Source organism: Xiphophorus maculatus, chromosome 18, assembly GCF_002775205.1.
Source record: "Xiphophorus maculatus strain JP 163 A chromosome 18, X_maculatus-5.0-male, whole genome shotgun sequence".
Taxonomy (NCBI): Eukaryota; Metazoa; Chordata; class Actinopteri; order Cyprinodontiformes; family Poeciliidae; genus Xiphophorus; species Xiphophorus maculatus.
Window position 1 is genome coordinate 13,895,877 of NC_036460.1, and position 18,603 is coordinate 13,914,479.

Consider the following 18,603-nt stretch of genomic DNA (forward strand, 5'->3'; position numbering starts at 1 on the left):
TTGTGATCCATCTTGGCTCAGGATTCATCTCTGTCTGAAAGATCTTAAGTTGAACCTCATGCAATTCAGAAGTCTGTGACAAATTGCAGCAAAATCCATTACTGCATGTAGTTATCTAGGTTTACTTACGTAGATATTTATTCTAATTGGGAAAATAATCTTAATCATATTCAGGATGATATTGTAGTCTATTGTGTGTCACCAAAATGAATCCCTCTATGGACTTCACTATGGATTTGCTTTGTTATGTATTTTGTATAATTGTAAATTTGATGTTTTTCTTTTAAAATGCATTGAAATTATTTTTTGTGAATGAGAACATTAAAAATAAACTGAAATTAACTAAACAGTTAGAATTCAGTCTATTTTGACATCTGTTAACAAGGTACTCTTTTGCCCCGTTGTTTACTAATTCCATCTGATCAGTGTACATTAGTAACTGTCATAGTTTTGAATCTTTGAAACTACGTCAGTATGTTTGAGTGTTATGTTACATTATGTCCTGTTCATTTAATTTTTTTTCTGATCTTTAAGATAATTTCAATAATCTGGTTCCTTCAGTGACTTAAATGGGGGAAAGATCCCAATTTTCTAAATGATGCACAACTGCGAGACACAATTAGATTTTATGTTAATTTGAAGTTACTTTACTATTCTTATAATTATAATTTTAAATATCTAGCGTTTCTATATGTTAGCCTATGCATGACTTTCTGATTCGCTGTTTCCCAAGAATTTTGATTAACCTCACATTAAAAGCGTGTCAAGATGCGCATGCGTCCTTCGGCCGATTAAAAAAAAAAAGGAGGGGGAGAAAAGAGGAACTCTCTGGTAAAAGAGAGAGTGCCTTCCAGAAACCGCTTTCTGCTCGCAGCGTTCACATGAGTCAGGGTGTGAGCCTGCCTGCCTGCGACGAGCGGTTTTGTGCCTTTGCCGCATCACACGTTCCTCCACTCGCATGTAAACGGAACAGGCTTGTTCGTTTTATTTGTATTCGCTTTCCCCCCCCCCCACAGAAAAAAAAAAGGAGTCTCACAAAAGCAACGTGAACTTGGTTGCAACATCAACTGCTGTAGATCGGAGAAGGTCTTCTGCGTGGATTAGGTCGCATCTGCCCAGCAGCTTCGCTGGTAAGTGGGACCAATTTGAACCGCTTTGAGTCGGGTAGGAAGGAGTCGCTTGAACGGTTTTTTCTTTTTTGGAGGAGTAGCCTATAGGGAGCTTGGGATGAAGCAAAGATCAACTTATTTTGATCACATCATGACAGTTGAACGTGTTGCGCATTTTTAACCAAAACAATTGTCAAGCAGTTTTATTTTATGACAGTATAAGCACTATTTATAGTTCAATATTACACAGAAATGAGCTGGGTGGAGTTTGTATATGAAGATAAGACAAACATTAACCCATGGATAGAATTTACAGTATACGCGTTACAATTTTTTTTAATCTAATAAAACATCAATGTATTTTTTTTTTAAGGCTGTAAGGTTTTGAAAGTTTAGTTTGCATCTACAAAGGGGGGAATGACTGCTCTGGCACACTTATACCAGCAGTTCAGTGAGGCATTGTCATTAAAAAATATCTTTGCTTAGATTCCTAATAAACAGACTTTATCCACAATACCTACACCTATAACTCAAGGATCTTTTCAGGAAATTAGAATAAGGAATCTTAAAATGTAAATGGTGGTAAAATAAAATAACTACTATGTCCTTGAGAAACATATTCCATCCTTCCCATAACAGGAGGAAGGGTCCAAGGTGGTTTTAAATTAAGATATATTGGAATAACATCTAATTAGAGCTGTAACTCAAGCTGATGGATCTCTACTTTTATATTAGTCTTCCCATAATGGTCCCTTAAGGCAGTGGTTTCTTACCTTGGTCTTCAAGGCCTGCTGTCCTGCAGTGCATCTGTCACATATAACTGGCTGATTAACGGTCTTCTGCAGCATTTGATGACATGCAGAAGAGATCATGCGATCATTTGAATCAGGTGTCCTGGAAAGAGATTCCTCTAAAACATACAGTTTCAGGCTTCCTTTGTGTAAGTATAACAGTCTGAAACATTTGTTTGTACCACTCTCCATTAGCCTGATAAATGGCAGACTAGCAGGGCCTGTACAGAGTAATAAGAGGCCCAGATGGTGATCAAAAGTAACATGTAGAAGATGTATTGTATGTGAATGGAAATGGTTATGGGGATGCACTGCCGATCTGACATTTGTGTTTTTATGTACTTTTACTTTTTTGTATTTATGGCTATTGTCCTTTTTGGATGTGCTGTTCTTGTTGTTGTTCTGCAGTTTTGCCCTTGCTTCTTGGGAAAATTTATCCTATGGGAGACTAATAAATTATCTTATCTTGTGTAGGACAGTAGTTCGTGAGGACTGATTGGAAACCACTGTCTTAAGTACTTTGAACTAAGTAGAACAAGTGATTGACGAACAGTTCTTTTAGGAGTATTAATAAGGATCTGGTCCATACAGACCAATTTGTTTTCTGGTATTTTAGTATATTTTCTCTGGGGATCACTTGGCCAACAAGGTGGGTTCTGGATGATTTCTGTTCAACTTATCAACTCCAAAAAAAAAATAAATAAATAAATGTTTGTCTGTTTGTTTCTTTTCCTTCTTCTTCACCTGATTTGTCTTCATCTGCTGTGTTTAGCGCCACCATCATCTTGGTGAGAGTTTCACTGTCATTGCTGGCACTATATATATTTTTTGTGACTTTATTGTTTAAAATATTGTTAAATTTTAGAATTTCAATTTTTTTTCTTTTGATTGCTTAATAACTTTTTCTCTTCGTAATCTTTTTCTGTTGGTGCAGGCTTTTTGATAAGGAAGCCTTGTTAAATGTTGAAATTAAAGGAGTTTAAGGTTGTGGGATCTTTTCAGCAAAGCGGCTGAAACACATGATCTGCTCTGTACAACAGTGACTCATTCCTGCTTGAATCAATTAGTGAGACTTGAAAAATCTGGCCTCAAAATGTTCATCTTAGGAACATGTAACTGTTCCTTGTATGGCATCACATTACACAACCACTGGTGTTTTTTTTTTCCTTTTTTCCCCCCAAAAGTAAACTGTCATTCTGCTAAGTTACTTAGGGGAGGAGGGGCAAGTTGAGGGCCACTGATGTAGTAAATGCTTGCATATTGTTGCACACATTAGGTCCCTTGCATAGTTCTCCCAAAGATCACACACCATCTAAAGAGTAAGACAAAAACAAACTTCACCTGCTGCTGAGACTTCCGTTATGACATTTCCTGTTTAGCAGCAAGGCAGTTCATTCACCATCGAAGCATCTTTCTGTATTTTGCTCCAGTAACAGCTTAGCAGCTCCTTGTCTTTTCAAAATAGCATCCTTCAGGCTTATAAATGAGGTTCAAACACACCCTGTAACCAAGGAATCTCTTACTGTCTTTTGTATGTTTGCAACCTTTTGCTGAGCAACAAACCAGAAGCAGTAATGGCCCGGGTAAATCACATGCTGTTTAGTGCAAATGGTAGATGAGGATGGTGAGTCCTGAAGATATTTATCCTTTCTGTGACACGTTTGAGTGAACAGTACCAAACCAATGGAAAAGGGTCACCTACCAATGGAAACTATACAGAATTTTTCTATTTTATAGATACAGCAAACATCTGATTGAGTTTCAGAGCAGTAACTGGAATTGACCTGCTGAATCACTAGAAGTTCTGTTTCTGGATTTGTTTACATGCACAGATGCACCCCATTGCATTCTGTCTTTGCAGACCCTGCCTTTGCTTGCTGTTCTCAAAATTAAGTCAGTGTAAACAGTTGCAATGTTTTGTTAGAGAGTTGCCATTTTAAACTTGTGCAGAAACTAACCAATCACTTTATCTTAAACAGAATAATCATAGTTTAACTACTGAAAATCCTGAGCCTGATAACTAAGAGCAAGTGCACCTAAACATGTTAAAAGTATGTCATTAAGGTAGTTTCTACAGCTGCTTGATTTATGGTCAGCATTTTATGATTATTTTCTCAAATGTTTGCTTCAACGTGTAAAACCATTACACCTAAGATAGAACAAAAAAAAAAAATCAGAAATGTTAAATTACATTAATAAATGCCACCAGTTATTTTAAAATAACATTTAATCATATTACTACAGTGACAGAAACGTCTAAAATTTGGGCAATATGAATTCCATTTACTTTCTCTAATTTTTCCAATAGATCACTCAGCTTATTTTAATGGGGAGAAATTACAAGATGAGCATACTTGCAAATAAGAATATGCCAAAATGAAACTGAATGAATCTTCTGAAGTGTTTTTGTTTTCTCATACCTGGTGGAACTCATGCATGGATACAGAGGCAGGTAGCTGCCTGACCGAGTCATGTGATAACAGCCGAAACTGCTGCTAAATGGAAACCCTAAAACATGTTTCAATTTACAGGTGAAGCCAATGTGTACATATATTTTGTTTGTACATGTGACCTTAGCAGTTAAAAGTACTTGAGTAAAAATGTAAATCTTGCTGCTATGAGTGGGCATTTATTGTACCTTAATCTTTTGACATGATAAATTCAAATTGATGTTTGTTTGTTTTTTTTAATTATTTTACTTTTTTTTTTTACACTATTTTTCTCTGACGATAATAATGCAAATGGAAACTGAGCTTGTTTTAATTTATTGTGCGATCAATTCCTTTTTGTGACACGCCTACTTAGTGATACAAATCGCACTTCTTTATGTGGCTGCTGTCTGAATGAATTGTATCACAAAAGGGTGTTTTTTCAAGAGCAGTATTTGTTTGGGGAGTGATGATTCCAGTCACTAGTTAACTAAAAAGGAAGTAATAAATAGTACTTATTGCATAGCAACTCAAAATATTGTGATAAAATTATAAGTCCATATTGCCCAACACTTGCTGGTTTTTAAATGACATTTTTCTGGCTGGAAATGGACGCTTTAAAACCAACATTGTTTCACCATAAATATTAAGAACATTATTGACAGGAAACATGAGACAGCATGATGTGTGAAAGTGGTTAGGACGCTGTCAATTAGCTGTTTCTTTCTATGTTAATTTCTTATTAACATAGAAGTACAGCACAGTTTTCTTGCACTTCTATGTTCATGACAAAATGTGGCCAGAAAGCATCAAGAAAGCATATAGTATCATGCATCCTGGGACTCAAATACACATTCACCACAGTTGAGACAAATGCTCAAGTTCTCTATGACATCTAAAGTACTTTCTGCACTCGTTTTTTTGTTTTTTGCTCACAAAGATGCCTTGTCACATGCAGATGCTTTAAGACATGCGTGTGTCAAATTGAGAGATTTTCCTATCATAATGCTCAAAATGTCAGGTGGTCATCAGATTAAGTGTGTTTGACTGGATTAAAATCACGGATTATAAGTCCTCTAGATATTTAGGATCTCTATTCTGAAAGAACACAAGATTTTTATTATTCTGTGTGTCTGTGCTTTAATGATAGCAGCTGGCGGATGAGAACGAGTTTTACAGAAGTAGGCTTTTCACTGAAGGTCATAATTTATGACAGTCTTAAAGCATTTTACCAGAACTTTACCCTCTTTAGAATCAATCTAATAAATTGCACAACAATCTGTCAGGAAGGTATGCTCTGTACAGAGACTGTATGAGAGGCCCTGTTGCCCTCACTGTATTTCCTATTCCTGGTATAATGGTGCCTTGCACTTTTCCACACTTTGTCACATTACTTCCATAAACGTATATAATTTAGATCTACTTCTTGTCGTCGTCTTCTTTATCGTTTTTGCCAGTAATAACATCTGGCTGTTGATCATGTGTCTTTTGTGATGAAAAAAGTTGTTTCCATGTTTCCATTGCATTTCTGTGAAATACATCTGTTTTGATACGGCCGCAAACCACCTCATCCTAGCGCAGCAGCTTATCAAAAAACATGAGATTTTTCTAAATTGATGCATTTTCCATTAAATGAACAAATTTTTGTAATTTCAGTTTGTGCCATTCTGTGGTTAATGGAAACACAGCTACTGTGACTCACTATCCATCATTCCAACACTGGAAAGAGAGAGACAGATGTGCAAACCTACCAAGATATAGCTTTGAATCAAAACTGACCAGCCTGGCAATGAGACGATTAATCAGAAAAGCAGCCATGGTATATGTGGAGGAGTTGCAGTGTTCTTCAGCTCAGGTGCCAGAATAACTTTCTAGTGGCCCAACCTCAAATCTGTTTTCAATAGCGGAACTACTATTGAAGTTATTATAACTTCTGGTAATGAATTACCAGATGTTACGAGGGTCAGAGGAAGGCAAAGGGTGTAAAAGGGTGCTCTTCTCAGACTGGCTCAAAATTTAGCTACTTAAAATACAATGTACAATGCTGTGGGATTTATAGCAGTCTGGGAGAAATATTTATTATTAAAAGATTTTATGTATCCTTTGTAATACATCTAAGGAACATCCTTAGATGTACAGAAATAATTTAAGCATGTCTTTGTTGAAGAGCTTTTCTGACCTGACTAAATATTTCTTTCTGCTGGTGCCAAACATCTTCAGTCAACAATCCAGAGAGCCTTGCAGTGTTGTGTGCTCTTTCTTTTCCCAGTCTGGCCTGCTTTGAACACTGTATCTGAAACACTCCAGCGACTGTGCTTCTATTGTTACCTTCCGGGTTACCTTCTGCTTTGTCTCCAGGTGAAATTAACCAAGAGATTTCAGAAGCTAGATTGTTGATAAACTTGAATATTAATTTGAGAAAACATAAATTATTAGGGCTGGGTATTTTTAAGAACCTCAATTCAGTTTTGATTCTGCCGGTCACAATTCGATTTCCTTTCAATGTTGATTTAGTAATAAGTAGCATACAAATTATTTGACTACCTATTAATTTTATTTATTTATTTTTTTCTCTGTCCACATGAACAACCATCAACACTACTGTAACAGTACATTAACATTTTAGAGCATTAAAATATCTGAAAATAAAACTGCAAAATAAAAACGGTACTAATTAAAATGAAAGTGTAGGCAAAATATAATTCTCTTTTTCATGTGGAACCTGAGAATTGACATTTTTAAGCATATCTGGTGGCTCTGTTTTATTTACATGTGGTTTTTTTGTGTTGAATATTACATTATATTCTTGTTCCCTTATGGATCATGGTTGCGATGAGTTTGTAATTACTTTCTGAGGTGGAGCATAGATGTAACATTGGTGGGTCAACTTCATCCGTCCTGTTTGTGACTGATACCTTTCAGCAGATGGTGAGGCATAAAAAAACGTGTAGGACGCTGATAGAAAAGATGCTGTTTAGCAGCATTGAAGTGTCAGTAACATTCCTAAACGTGATAAACTAATTACTTAGACTCTTTGCAGAACCGAACTTTTAACAAAGTTCAAAGCATACATTGACATAATTGTATAAAAAAACTATTTCAGAGAGCATTTCAAAAGAATTGACTCTAAAATACTTTAAGCGCAGTCACAAAAGAATATTTTAGACATGTGACTTATTGTATTAATTTTGTTGGAAGAACTTGAACGTCTTTCATGTAATCGGCAAGGAAACATTCTTTGTGATAAAATGGGGATAGGGAAAAAGTAGAGCTATATATAATTTTTTGGTTAAATAGTAGCACATTTGTCGTTTGGAACCAAAAAAATTCCAATTGTGACTTTTTGTAAGGGTGAAAATTTACTACAATATCTACAACCATTTTACTGATCGGTTGCCAGCATTTATCAAGACAATTTCAAATATTAATTTATGAATAAAATTTTACTTTGTTGCTGAGATCACTTTGAAATTGAGCTTTTTTTTTTTTAAATTTAAACAAGTTTTGTTCCAGTTTTATTGTAAGAAATTGTTTTTCCAATTGACCTTTGTTTTTGTAAAAAATCTTTATCAGGGTAGTGTGTGGTTTTGTATTACTTTGCAAGTGAATGGTTCTGTATTACCATTAAAGTGCTGCTGAGGAAGTCAACATACACTGGATCATCAGATGCTATGACAATTTGTCTTAATGCCGAATTACATTTTTTCCATCTCCCTGTGATCTTACTGCCATCTGCAGAAATGCACCATGCTTCGTCAGAACCAACTGATCTGAGCCAGGAGGAGGGTTTTAGTCCTGTCAGTCATGCTAGTGTACGTGCTTCTCTATCTCTGGTCTCTATGGCAGAGCCTGCCATGAATGCTCAGGGTAGTTAGCCTGGCCACCAAAAAATGCAGATAAAGTTTTCCTGTAAAGTTAGGTTGTTTCAGATTACCTCTCTTATTACGTTTTCACAACATAGTGACAGTCTTGACAAATGTGTTATAAAAAAAAGTTACTGACTGCAGCTTTGAGTAACTAATGAATAAAAATAATATGGTTCTGTCCATATTCTGTGTTGACAAGAAAAGTTACTGCTTGTTGTTCACATTTGTTGGCAATTTGCCCATTTTATATGCAATGCCCCATATCCTGCTCAGTATCGGTACATTATGGCCTTATTCTCATTGAGAAGGCTGTATCATTTTTCAGGTTTTAATATACTCATAGGAATCCTCTTGAAAGTTCATAGAACATATTACAGTGCACAATCTGCAGTGTGTCCTTGTAGTTATTTGAACTGGTCATGTGGTTTTCACTATTTTGCTGACTCATGGGTAAAATGAGCATGGTTCTGTGTAGGAGTTACACCAGTATTGCATTACTCCTATTCCAACATAACAAGCACAAGATTCATTTTGCTCAAGACATAATCAGATGGGATTTGAGGTCATTGATGACACATGAGCTGTCAGTAGATAAAAGACAAGGTTCATGGTACATAAGGTAGTACACCAAATATGTAATATAATGATCCTTGACACAGTTGTCCTCGGTTCAATTTCTGGTTGCAGGCCATTTGCTGTTAATCTTCCCCTCTCTCTCCTCCTAGTTTCCTCACAATTTGCTGTTCAACAGAGGCCACTAGTGCCAAAAAATCTTAAGTGTTTTGTGAACACTGGATTTTACTAGAATTATTTTCCAGAGAGCACAGTTTTCCAGTAAATCTAAGTATTTTCATTTGTTTGTCTCACTCAGGGTAAGATCATGCACTGTGGAGACATGAGCAGACTAAGGAGGATGTGAAGATGTCCCAGACTACTGCTAAAAGTAAGATTTTCTTATAACACTGATTACATCAGATTTGGATGTCTGTCTTGATGGGATATTGACATTAATTCTCACAAATGAAAGCCCTTCTACATTTGTCATGAGTCAGTTATGTCCTTTTCCCTTATGCTAAAATGACAGAATAGCTTTCCATATTGTTTTACTTTTGCTCAAGTCCATATACCAAAATCCTGAAGGCTATAAATAAATATTGGAGAGCATTTTTAATGTCGGTTCAATTACCATATTTTTTAGACTAAGCTGCTTTGGAGGATGAATTGCATCATTAAAAAAAAGCCTAATGAAAAGGAAAAACCACAGTTGCCCTCGGCTGGCCACATTTATTTAGAAGTTGTCAAACGTAAGGGAGACCTTAACCATGTTAAGCACATGATATGTTGACAAGTTGTGTTCAGTTGCCTGCTTTTCAACATACTAATGCAACCAGTCGAGCTTGGTTTGGAAGTCTGCTGGCAGTTTCTGATGCACCGATGTCCAGGGTGGTCAGGAACATGTCTGCTCCGCCGGCAAAATGCTGTCTGAAGGCCTGCCCGAAAGTAATTTATATTAATCTCCTTGGCAACTACCAAGGCTTGGAGACAAAACTGCACCATTCGCCGGCCTCTCCTGGCAGCATAATCTTTAAGTACCCTTTGTGTGGACTCAATCCTCAGCCTGCGATTAGGTTTCCTTGCAGCTGCAGATGGTAATATTTACTCGTTGGCACATTTCTGTCAATATGATTTAACATGTAATACAACAGTCAATAAATGTGTCATTAAAAGAAATTGCACTGGACTATAAGTTGCAGGACTAGCAAAACTATGGGGCAAAAAAAAGTGTGACTTGTTAGTTCAGGAAAAATGCTAAGTTTTTTTTCTTATTCAACAGTAGGAATAGTTTTTTTTAGTAGCAATTCCTTGCATATTTTGATTTTAAACTTTTCTGCAAATAGCATTTACAGTGCATTAGTTAACTTTAGTAATAGTTTTTAAGAACTTATTGCAACTTTTTGTCTAGCTAACTAGTCCGGGTGTCATCTCGAACAGTTAGCTGCTTGACAGACCTGCCTCTTGTGTACTGCTGATTATGAACAGCATTGCTGTAATGAAAGCAAAGGGTGGCGCTCATTTACTTTCTATGCTGAGACCTAGGTTTTTCTAAAAACGGTAATTTGTTCCAAACAGCTAAATTTGTCTTTCCTGTAATACCAAAAGTGTAGTAGTCTATCAACCAGCTGGTCTAACACGATACAGCATCAGGTATGAGAGGTGTAATGGTGTAAGTCTACGCTTCATACAGCTGGAGAAAACTCAAACCACATTGACACTGTATTGACAAAAATCATAACTCATTTTAATGGTTTAAAAACATCAGTAGTTTCAAAACCACAACCTTTTAAAGCATTAGTATACCAGTAACCTGCCATGCCTACACTGCATGTGATTCTGCTTGGATATTGTACTTTCTTACTTGTCTTAATTACACTTTGTAGATGCCAGGCTTTCTGTTAGGTTAGGTAGAAGGGATTACTGCTTCAAAAGCAAAAATCTTGAAACCAGCGGCGGCTGGTCCATAGGGGGCACTGGAGTGCCGTCCCTGATGACGAGGGGAAAAAATAATCTAAAAATGTTCTCTAAACATAATTAAAAATTGTATTTGCCTATTTCCTTAATAGTGTAATCTGAATTATTTTCACGTTTTCACCAACTAAACTCTTGTTCACGTGACAAGATTTTTATGCCGATTTTTGTCCTCATTTCCCCTTTCTGACAATCTTAGAACGCCTCAATTATTGGAATGACAGTTAATCTTAAGCATGTCGTAACCGAAATGACAGGATGAAGAGTTGGACAGCAATTGATGCACCTGGTAACTTTTCAGCTACCCATCATTAACTTGATACAAGTTGATTATAACAAAACATGTATTAATTCAACCAGAGCTCTGCTCCTTTACTAAAAGTCTCTTCTCTTTGTAACATTTGTATCGCTCAAGAGAACTCTACAAAATGTCTCCATTGCTTCTAAATCATCTGCCATGTTTGTTTGCTCTGAATTCCTGTACAGATGTTATGGGGTTTTTTTAAATCTGGAATTTAAATGTTCATGAGTGGAATTAGTACGGGTGTTTTGCTCCTGCTTGTTTGGCTGGACACAAAACTGTTATACCTATGATTTTTTTTAACGTGGTGTGTGTGTGTGTGATCTCTCAGGGTTTGAAAATCAGCCAACGATTTTAAAATTCTACCGTGGGAACCAGTGAATTTAACAGTAGATTTTTCCCAACAGACTCAGTTCTTTTCTTTAGCGCTGCTGATAGCGACCAAGTAGTGGAGCTAAATAGCCAATCGTGTTTGGTTGTTAGAGGAAAGTGATAAACATTTGGTGCAACTGAACCTGTCTTTGACACTCTCAAATTTCACCACTGCCTGGAAGATCCCAGAAGGTTTTTGCTTTCCATGGTAATAAATTTAATAAAGGCAACAATAGCAGATAAGTAGTTTAGCCCGAATTCTCCACCTTCAGTGGACAATGCAAAGGATTTTACAAACGGGTGGTAAGCTACGGCTTCTGTTCCTCCGTGGGTTCTTAGATTTAGTTAACATTGTGATTGAAGAAAAGTGATTGAAAAGTGATTGAAGAAAATACCATGGTGTTCATGTGGACAACCAACTGGAAAGCAGACACAATCTACATAAAAGGACACGGCAGATTACTTCTGGAGAAAGCTTATCTTTCTAGGTTTGCAACAAGATGCTACATGTCTGTCGAGAGTGTCCTCTCTTCCAACGTCATCTGTTGGGGTAGCAGCATCAGTGGCAGGGATTTAAAAAGGCTCAACTGCCTGACAAAGAAGGCACAATGATAGAAGGCTTTTACATAAAATTACAACCACACAGATTGGCAGTGCAAAGACCCTCCTGGTTCTGATTGGTTGTTTCTAATTAGGACTGGGAAAAGGCAGAGAAGCTCCTTTCTTTTTTCTTCTTTTTTTCCCCCACATTATCTGCTTGTACCATACTGTCACGACATGGTGACATTTTCACAAATACGTTAGGATGTAGGAGGGAAATCTGTAGACACATCAGACCCACCAATAGTTTTTCACCAGCTGCTGCCACTGCTGGAAACCCAGTTCCACCAGCAACAAGTTAATCAAATTCAATCTGCCCGTTAGCTTTTGATTCAAATTTTTAGTGGTCTAGCTTGCATTTCTTGAAACTTTGCCTGAATTCAAACAGATATTAATAGGTTCTGTACCAAAGGTCAAAGGGTCCACCTTGCTTGTAACCTGAAACTCTAATATGTGGATATTCCACTGTGATCTTGAAAATGTGACTCTAAATAGCCACTGATACTAGAAGACCAGTAAGCTTATCTCAGTTTCTCTTTTCACTTATGTTGGCACAAATGTACACCTGCTCAGATTATGTGGCAAAGGTGTTTAACTTTTTTGTCTATTTTTACATCTTACACTGTACTAAAGAAAAAATGCTGTAAAGATATAACAAAATATATATTGCGTACTTTTATTTTAACTTTTTTTTTTTTTTTTATCACTTCAGCATGGTGCCTTAGGCTTCTCCCAATTCTCGTGCTCTTCATCTCCGTTGTCACATACTACTACTCCTACATCGTACTCCGGAGGTAATTCAACACACATTGAAGTCGTACACTCTGCATGCTGCCCATTTCTGGTAAAACCGTCATCTCACGAGGCCTGCACAGTGCTTAGTCACTTCAGGTTAAAAAAAACATACAGCATTTTTTTTTTTTTTTGCAAAATGAAACCTCATATGTACCCACTCCTGCACTTTTTTCTTTTTCAGTGATCTGGAAACTATTACTGGCACACATTTTCTTTGGGATTTCAGCAGCTGTTTCTTAGTGGTGGTATTTGTGTTTTTCAGGTATGGCGGTTCCAGTAAGATTCTGAGCAGTAGCAAGTCGCTGTGTGGAGGCTGGCTAACTCAAAAAAAGTGGGAGAGCCTTAACTTTAAGTGAGTAATGGCATTTTTGTGTTTTTTTTGCACCATTCCTTCTCCTCCCCCTCAACTTCTCACTCACTGCATTACAGGAACAAATGGGTGGCATATTTAGGAAGAACTGGAGCAAAACATACCATTAAGGAATGAGTTTCCATCCAGACAGTCTTTATATCAACTTTCATTTTCTCAAGTCGAATGCATTCCGGAAGTAATTTTGAGAGTGAATGAATAAGACGAAAAAAAAAGAGAAAAATCTCTTCTATGAATGTGCTCTTGATAAACTCTTTGGAAAGAGACAAAGCCATGGTTTGATAAGGAATCCTTGCTTGATGTCATCAACCCCCTTCTCATTCATTCCTTTCAATAATATCAAGGGATTGCTGGTATTTATGTGGGCTCTCAGAAAATATAGATATGGTCGCTATCTGTGACGTGATTCGACCTCGTCTAGGATCAGTGCTTGTTTGCCCGGTGGGTTTTTATTTATTTTGAACAAATCGAAACTAAAAACAATGGAAAAAATGTCCACTGTTTTCCAATTGAAGCAGTTCAAATTGAAGATCTTTGCAAAGGCATGCAATTAGTTTAAGATTAACTGCCCATTGTTTTTGTGTTTTTACACTCATGAGAAGGTTTTCCTGGCAATCAGAGACATTTCACTAATTAGACCTCTCCTACAGAGGTCTGTCCGGATGTCCTGCAGGGAGCCAGCTCCCTTATGTGGGTAATAAATGTCTGGGAGACTCTCTGTCAAAGACGGAGATCATAAAGTGCTGCAGTCTGATGCCAGTGAATGTGGGAAAGAATTTGTTTTACATATTACAATCTGCCACATTAGTTTCACTCGACAGGCTCTGTTAATGTTGTTTTTTTCCCCCTTTTCCTGCTCCTCAGCAGAGACCGTCAGTGAAGCAATTTAAAGGGGGAAAATTGCTGATGAATGACATCATGTAAATTGTTGATCGTCTCATGAGTCTGGTTAATATCAAGAATGGTTACAAGAACATTTGAGCAGGTTCAGGTATATGTCAAGTACATGATTAAGGTTGGTTTTCATGTGCTGGTATGACTGTCACGCTGTGGTTAAGTCTGCCCTAATTGAAAACTAGATGACAAGCACATCTAGGTAATGAATACTGTGCAACATACCATGTGACATGCATATTATGCATGTCTCAAAAATTACAATATTGCATTAAAAAATACAGTTTTCTTTCCTTCTTGCATCTCAGTTAGTGAAGTGGTCATTTTCTACTCTGCAAGCTTTAATTATTTCTACTTCTAATAAATTTGGCTTACAGATAAAACCCCAAATGTCAGTGTCTCAGCAAATTAGAATATCACATTAGACCAAAAACATGTTTGTTTTTGTTTTTTTGTATGTTTTTTTTTTCAAGCTCAATGCCAGACTTCTGACAGGTGCTATGTACAATTCTGTAGCTCAACACTTGGTTTGGTTTCCTCTTACATCAATTACTGCATCCATAAGATGTAGCAGAGAGCTGATCAGGCTGTGGCACTGTGTAAGTGTAATGGAAGCCCAGATTGCTTTGATAGCTGCCATCAGGTCATCTACCTTGTTGGGTCTTAACAACCCATAGATTTTCTATAGGGTTAAAGGTCATGAATGTTTTCTGACCAGTCAAGAAAAGGAACCCCGTGGTTATTTAAGAAGATTTTGGTACCGTACGCAGTGGGCATGTGCTGATTCCTGCTCTTGAATTTCCTGTTAGACGGCTGCATCAACTGTGGACTTCAGAAAAAACAGTTGACCAACACCGGCAGATGACATAGCACCCTAAATCATCACTGACTGTGGAAACTTCACCTTCTACTTCAAGGAACATGATTATCTGTTCCTTGAAGAGATGAGAGATATTAGAGTATCTCTACTCTTCCGCCTTGATTTCTAAATGAAATGCAGAATTTACTTTCATCTGAAAACAGAACTCTCAACTATGAAAAAAGCCCGGTTCCTTTTTTCTTTATGCCTCTGAAGTTGTCTCTGGTTCAGGAGTGACTTGACAAGGGGAATAGAGCCCTTTTTTTTTAGCATTCGTCTGAGTCGTGGCTCTTCTGGAATGGATTTTGCTTGACACTCCTCTCAAGGCTGCAGTTCTTCCTGTTTCTGGACCACAACTCTTCTTTCTACTGAATATTCTGCTAATATGCTTATATACACAACTCTGAACAACCAGCTTCTTCAAAAATGTCCTTTTGTGACTTACCCTCCTTGCTAAGGGTGTTGGTGACTGTCTTCTGGACATCTGTCAAGTCAGCAATCTTATGCAAGATTGTGTAACCAACTGACAGCGTGAAACTTTTTTTATAGGCTCAGGAAACATTTGTAGATGTTTTGAGTTGATTAGGTAATTGGAGTGTCTCACTGAGTGTTTCCATTAATGACTTTTTTCAGTGTTCACATTTTTCTGAGATGCTGAATTTTTGGTTGTCATTTTCTGTAGGCCATGAATACATGGAATATGTCTCATGAGTTTCACTTTCTGATACGACTGGCAAAATTATTACACTCTTATTCAATATAATTTTTTTAAAGATGTATCTGAATATTTTTTCCTGTTTTTTATATTCTCCATTTTTCTATTGTATTGTGACCTAGTTTTTGCAAAGCAGTTCTTTTTCTGTTGGTGCACTGCTGCTGGAAACTGATTTTCCCTGGGGATCCTTCATGAGGGATTAAAGTAGTTCTGTCTAATCTAATAGTAAATTGTGTCATCACAAACGTATATAGAACTTTTCAAAAATTCAAACAATCTTTTTAAGCGTGGCTCATATACTGTAATATAAATTATGTAAATGCTGAAGCCTGGCAGAGTTGTTTCATGCTATAATTTCTGCCCTTATGCTTCTCGTGCAGCATCAGCAGACAGACGCAACTTTTTCTGAAAATGAAGGATTTCTTCTGGCGGGAGCATATGTCCAAGCTGCCTTTACCTTACGGCATTAAAGGCAGTGGTATGTACTTTGCACTGCTCTTCTTTCCTCAGGTCTATCTGCTCAGGTTCTCTCACATCATCCTCATGACGGTCATGTTCTTAAATATTTCTCGTTAGCTGTTGCTGGAAATGATTTGGCTGAACTTAGTTACTGGGATGTTAGACATAAATCTTTCCAAGGCTTCTGTTGCCATTAATTTGGCATTTACCCCCATAAAACTGTAATATTCAAGAACTTTGGAAAAACAGTTGATCAACTGACCACTGTAGGAGATTACAAGGAAGTTTAGAAAGATTCAGAAATTAGGTGTTTTCAACTTTTTAGATATGAAGTAAATATATTTTGGAAATTATTAGTCTACTATTTTACAAAAACAGCATAGTTGAGAGTGTTGCCTGGCAGCAGACCCAGTGACGGCTCTGGAATGTTGTCTCTCTTTTTTTCTCTTCTCACATTTTGCTCGGATAATTCATCAAACTCAATTTCCCTTCCTGTGTTCCTGTTTTGTATTCAGCAGCCAAACATCATTTTACTGAACTAGAACCCAAGTAGCATAACTTTAAATTACTTGAACATGATGCATCCACAGACATTTTAAATCTGGGGGCTGAAGAAGTAGGGACTGTACCTTTTCAGCGTTTGAGAAAACCATGTATTTTATTTCCACTTCAGTTATACACCACTTCATTTTGATCCATCTGCCCTGTATCAAGCCAGACAAAATGTGCAGACATGTTTGGTTTTAATGTGAACGAACATGACAAAGTTCAAAAGATATGAATGCTCTACCTGCAAAGTAATTGATAGTTAGTTGGCTTGTACATGCTTTGTTTCAACTTGGATGACAAATGTAACACTCCTGATGCAGGCTTCCATCTTCTTTGCAAATGCCGTGTGTGTGTGCACTTGATTGCTGCTATTGTGACACATGTAGTTCATTAATAATTTCTGGCTTAATTTATAGAACCTCACCTGATTAATGTACATTGTTGTTTTGAGGTTTTAAAACTGTAAAACGTTTTTATTGTGTAACTTTTCTTTCTTCTTTCCAAGAGTTGCTGCTACTCAAAGTTCTTGCTATTTCTTCCAATTACCATGTGCCAGCCAAAATTGAAAAGTAAGTAATATCAGAATAGAATGAGGTTAATTGCACCCAGCACTCTTTGGATATTTTAGGTATTAAAATTTATGTTTTGGTTATAAAATAATTTTCTCATAGATTCCAAGAAACTAGAAATTTTTTGCCAATGTTTTTTTTGCCAGCATTTGTCAATGTTGCCAATTTATGTGATAGATGTATTGCTTTTAGAACCCTACTGTTTCCAATTTGCAGACACAGAAAAGCTGTTAACCACAGAACTTTCCCGTTTTGAAACCGGATGTGTTAATGTGATATTTATCTCCTCAGCCTTGAGTGCAGAACCTGTGCAGTTATCGGCAATGGATTTGTCATTAAAAACAGCTCCTTGGGAAGCATCATCAATAAATATGATGTTGTCATTAGGTAAGCAAGGATCAAACTAATTATTTTTTCTTAATTTATTCTTTTCTAGCTAAAAACTACAAACTTCTAGCCTGGGACATAAACTAATAGTGCCACAATTCCATTGTATGCTCTTTTTTAAAACCAGAGAGTTCAAACATTTGCAACATTTGACTAGTGCCTCCATTTTCTTTCAAACATGCATAAAACAGAGAAACAAAACAACATTCTATGTATGTTTTTGATGAGGGAATTAAAAATAACAATAATAAAAGTCAATTTTACATAATACCCACCAACCCCTTAAGGAGTTCAATGCCCCAATGTGGTTAGGTTTAACAAACTAGTCAAGTGTTTGAACGCACATGTTCAGTCCAAAGCTGTAAAGTTAGATTTGCAGAGTCTTTATAAACTTGCTTTGAATAAGCAGATTTTGGCCTGTTCACAAGGCATTTTTCTCCCCTTACAGCCCCGTTCTACTCCTCCCTCACATCTTTCCGTTTTTCTAAGAAGCTAATGATTTCCCAGCCAAGTAGACTAAGGTTATTGACATACAGGATCCAGTGCGTGCCTAAGAGTTTGACGTCATCTTTCTGGTTTTGTGTGAAAACTCAGCTGGATAAAATCTGACTTTAGTTTCTTAAGCTTTCAAAGTGCAAACTATTTACCTAGCCAAACAATGTCTGACTGTGCACTGATTGGTAGGGTTTTTACCGTTGCTTGGATTTGAAAGATTTGTATGGCAAGAATGTCTTCAAACTGATAAAATGCATCTACTATTTTTTAAGGAATGCATAGCGAGGTGTCTCTACTTGTTGAATCATAAATTGCAGTTTTTGCTTTTAAAAATATTACTGCACAAAACATGCCAGTATAAGTTTGCAAATTGGTAAGCCATTATGCCTGTCCTCAGAAATCACATTAAGGTTTACAATAGTTTTGTTTCCTTGGTGACAGATTTGTCACTAAAAATATGAGAGCATACCGATCTTTCCTTCTATCCGCATATCCAACTAATTTTACTTCACATTTT

At 36.8% G+C, this 18,603-nt stretch overlaps 1 protein-coding gene across 2 annotated transcripts in view; it reads left to right on the top strand.

Annotated features, from left to right (window-relative positions):
- Positions 1-856: 856 nt before the first annotated feature.
- st3gal4 (ST3 beta-galactoside alpha-2,3-sialyltransferase 4) overlaps positions 857-18,603 on the top strand; it is a 28,168-nt gene continuing 10,421 nt past the window's right edge. The window contains exons 1-7 of one of the 2 annotated variants that reach the window (XM_014472457.2): positions 857-1,130; positions 9,067-9,138; positions 12,707-12,788; positions 13,052-13,141; positions 16,008-16,105; positions 17,141-17,204; positions 17,496-17,591. In XM_014472457.2, coding sequence (XP_014327943.1) covers positions 9,117-9,138; positions 12,707-12,788; positions 13,052-13,141; positions 16,008-16,105; positions 17,141-17,204; positions 17,496-17,591 — 452 coding nt within the window. In that variant the 5' untranslated portion in view covers positions 857-1,130; positions 9,067-9,116. The remainder of the gene's footprint in view (positions 1,131-9,066; positions 9,139-12,706; positions 12,789-13,051; positions 13,142-16,007; positions 16,106-17,140; positions 17,205-17,495; positions 17,592-18,603) is intronic. The other variant, XM_023351517.1, reaches the window with a different exon arrangement.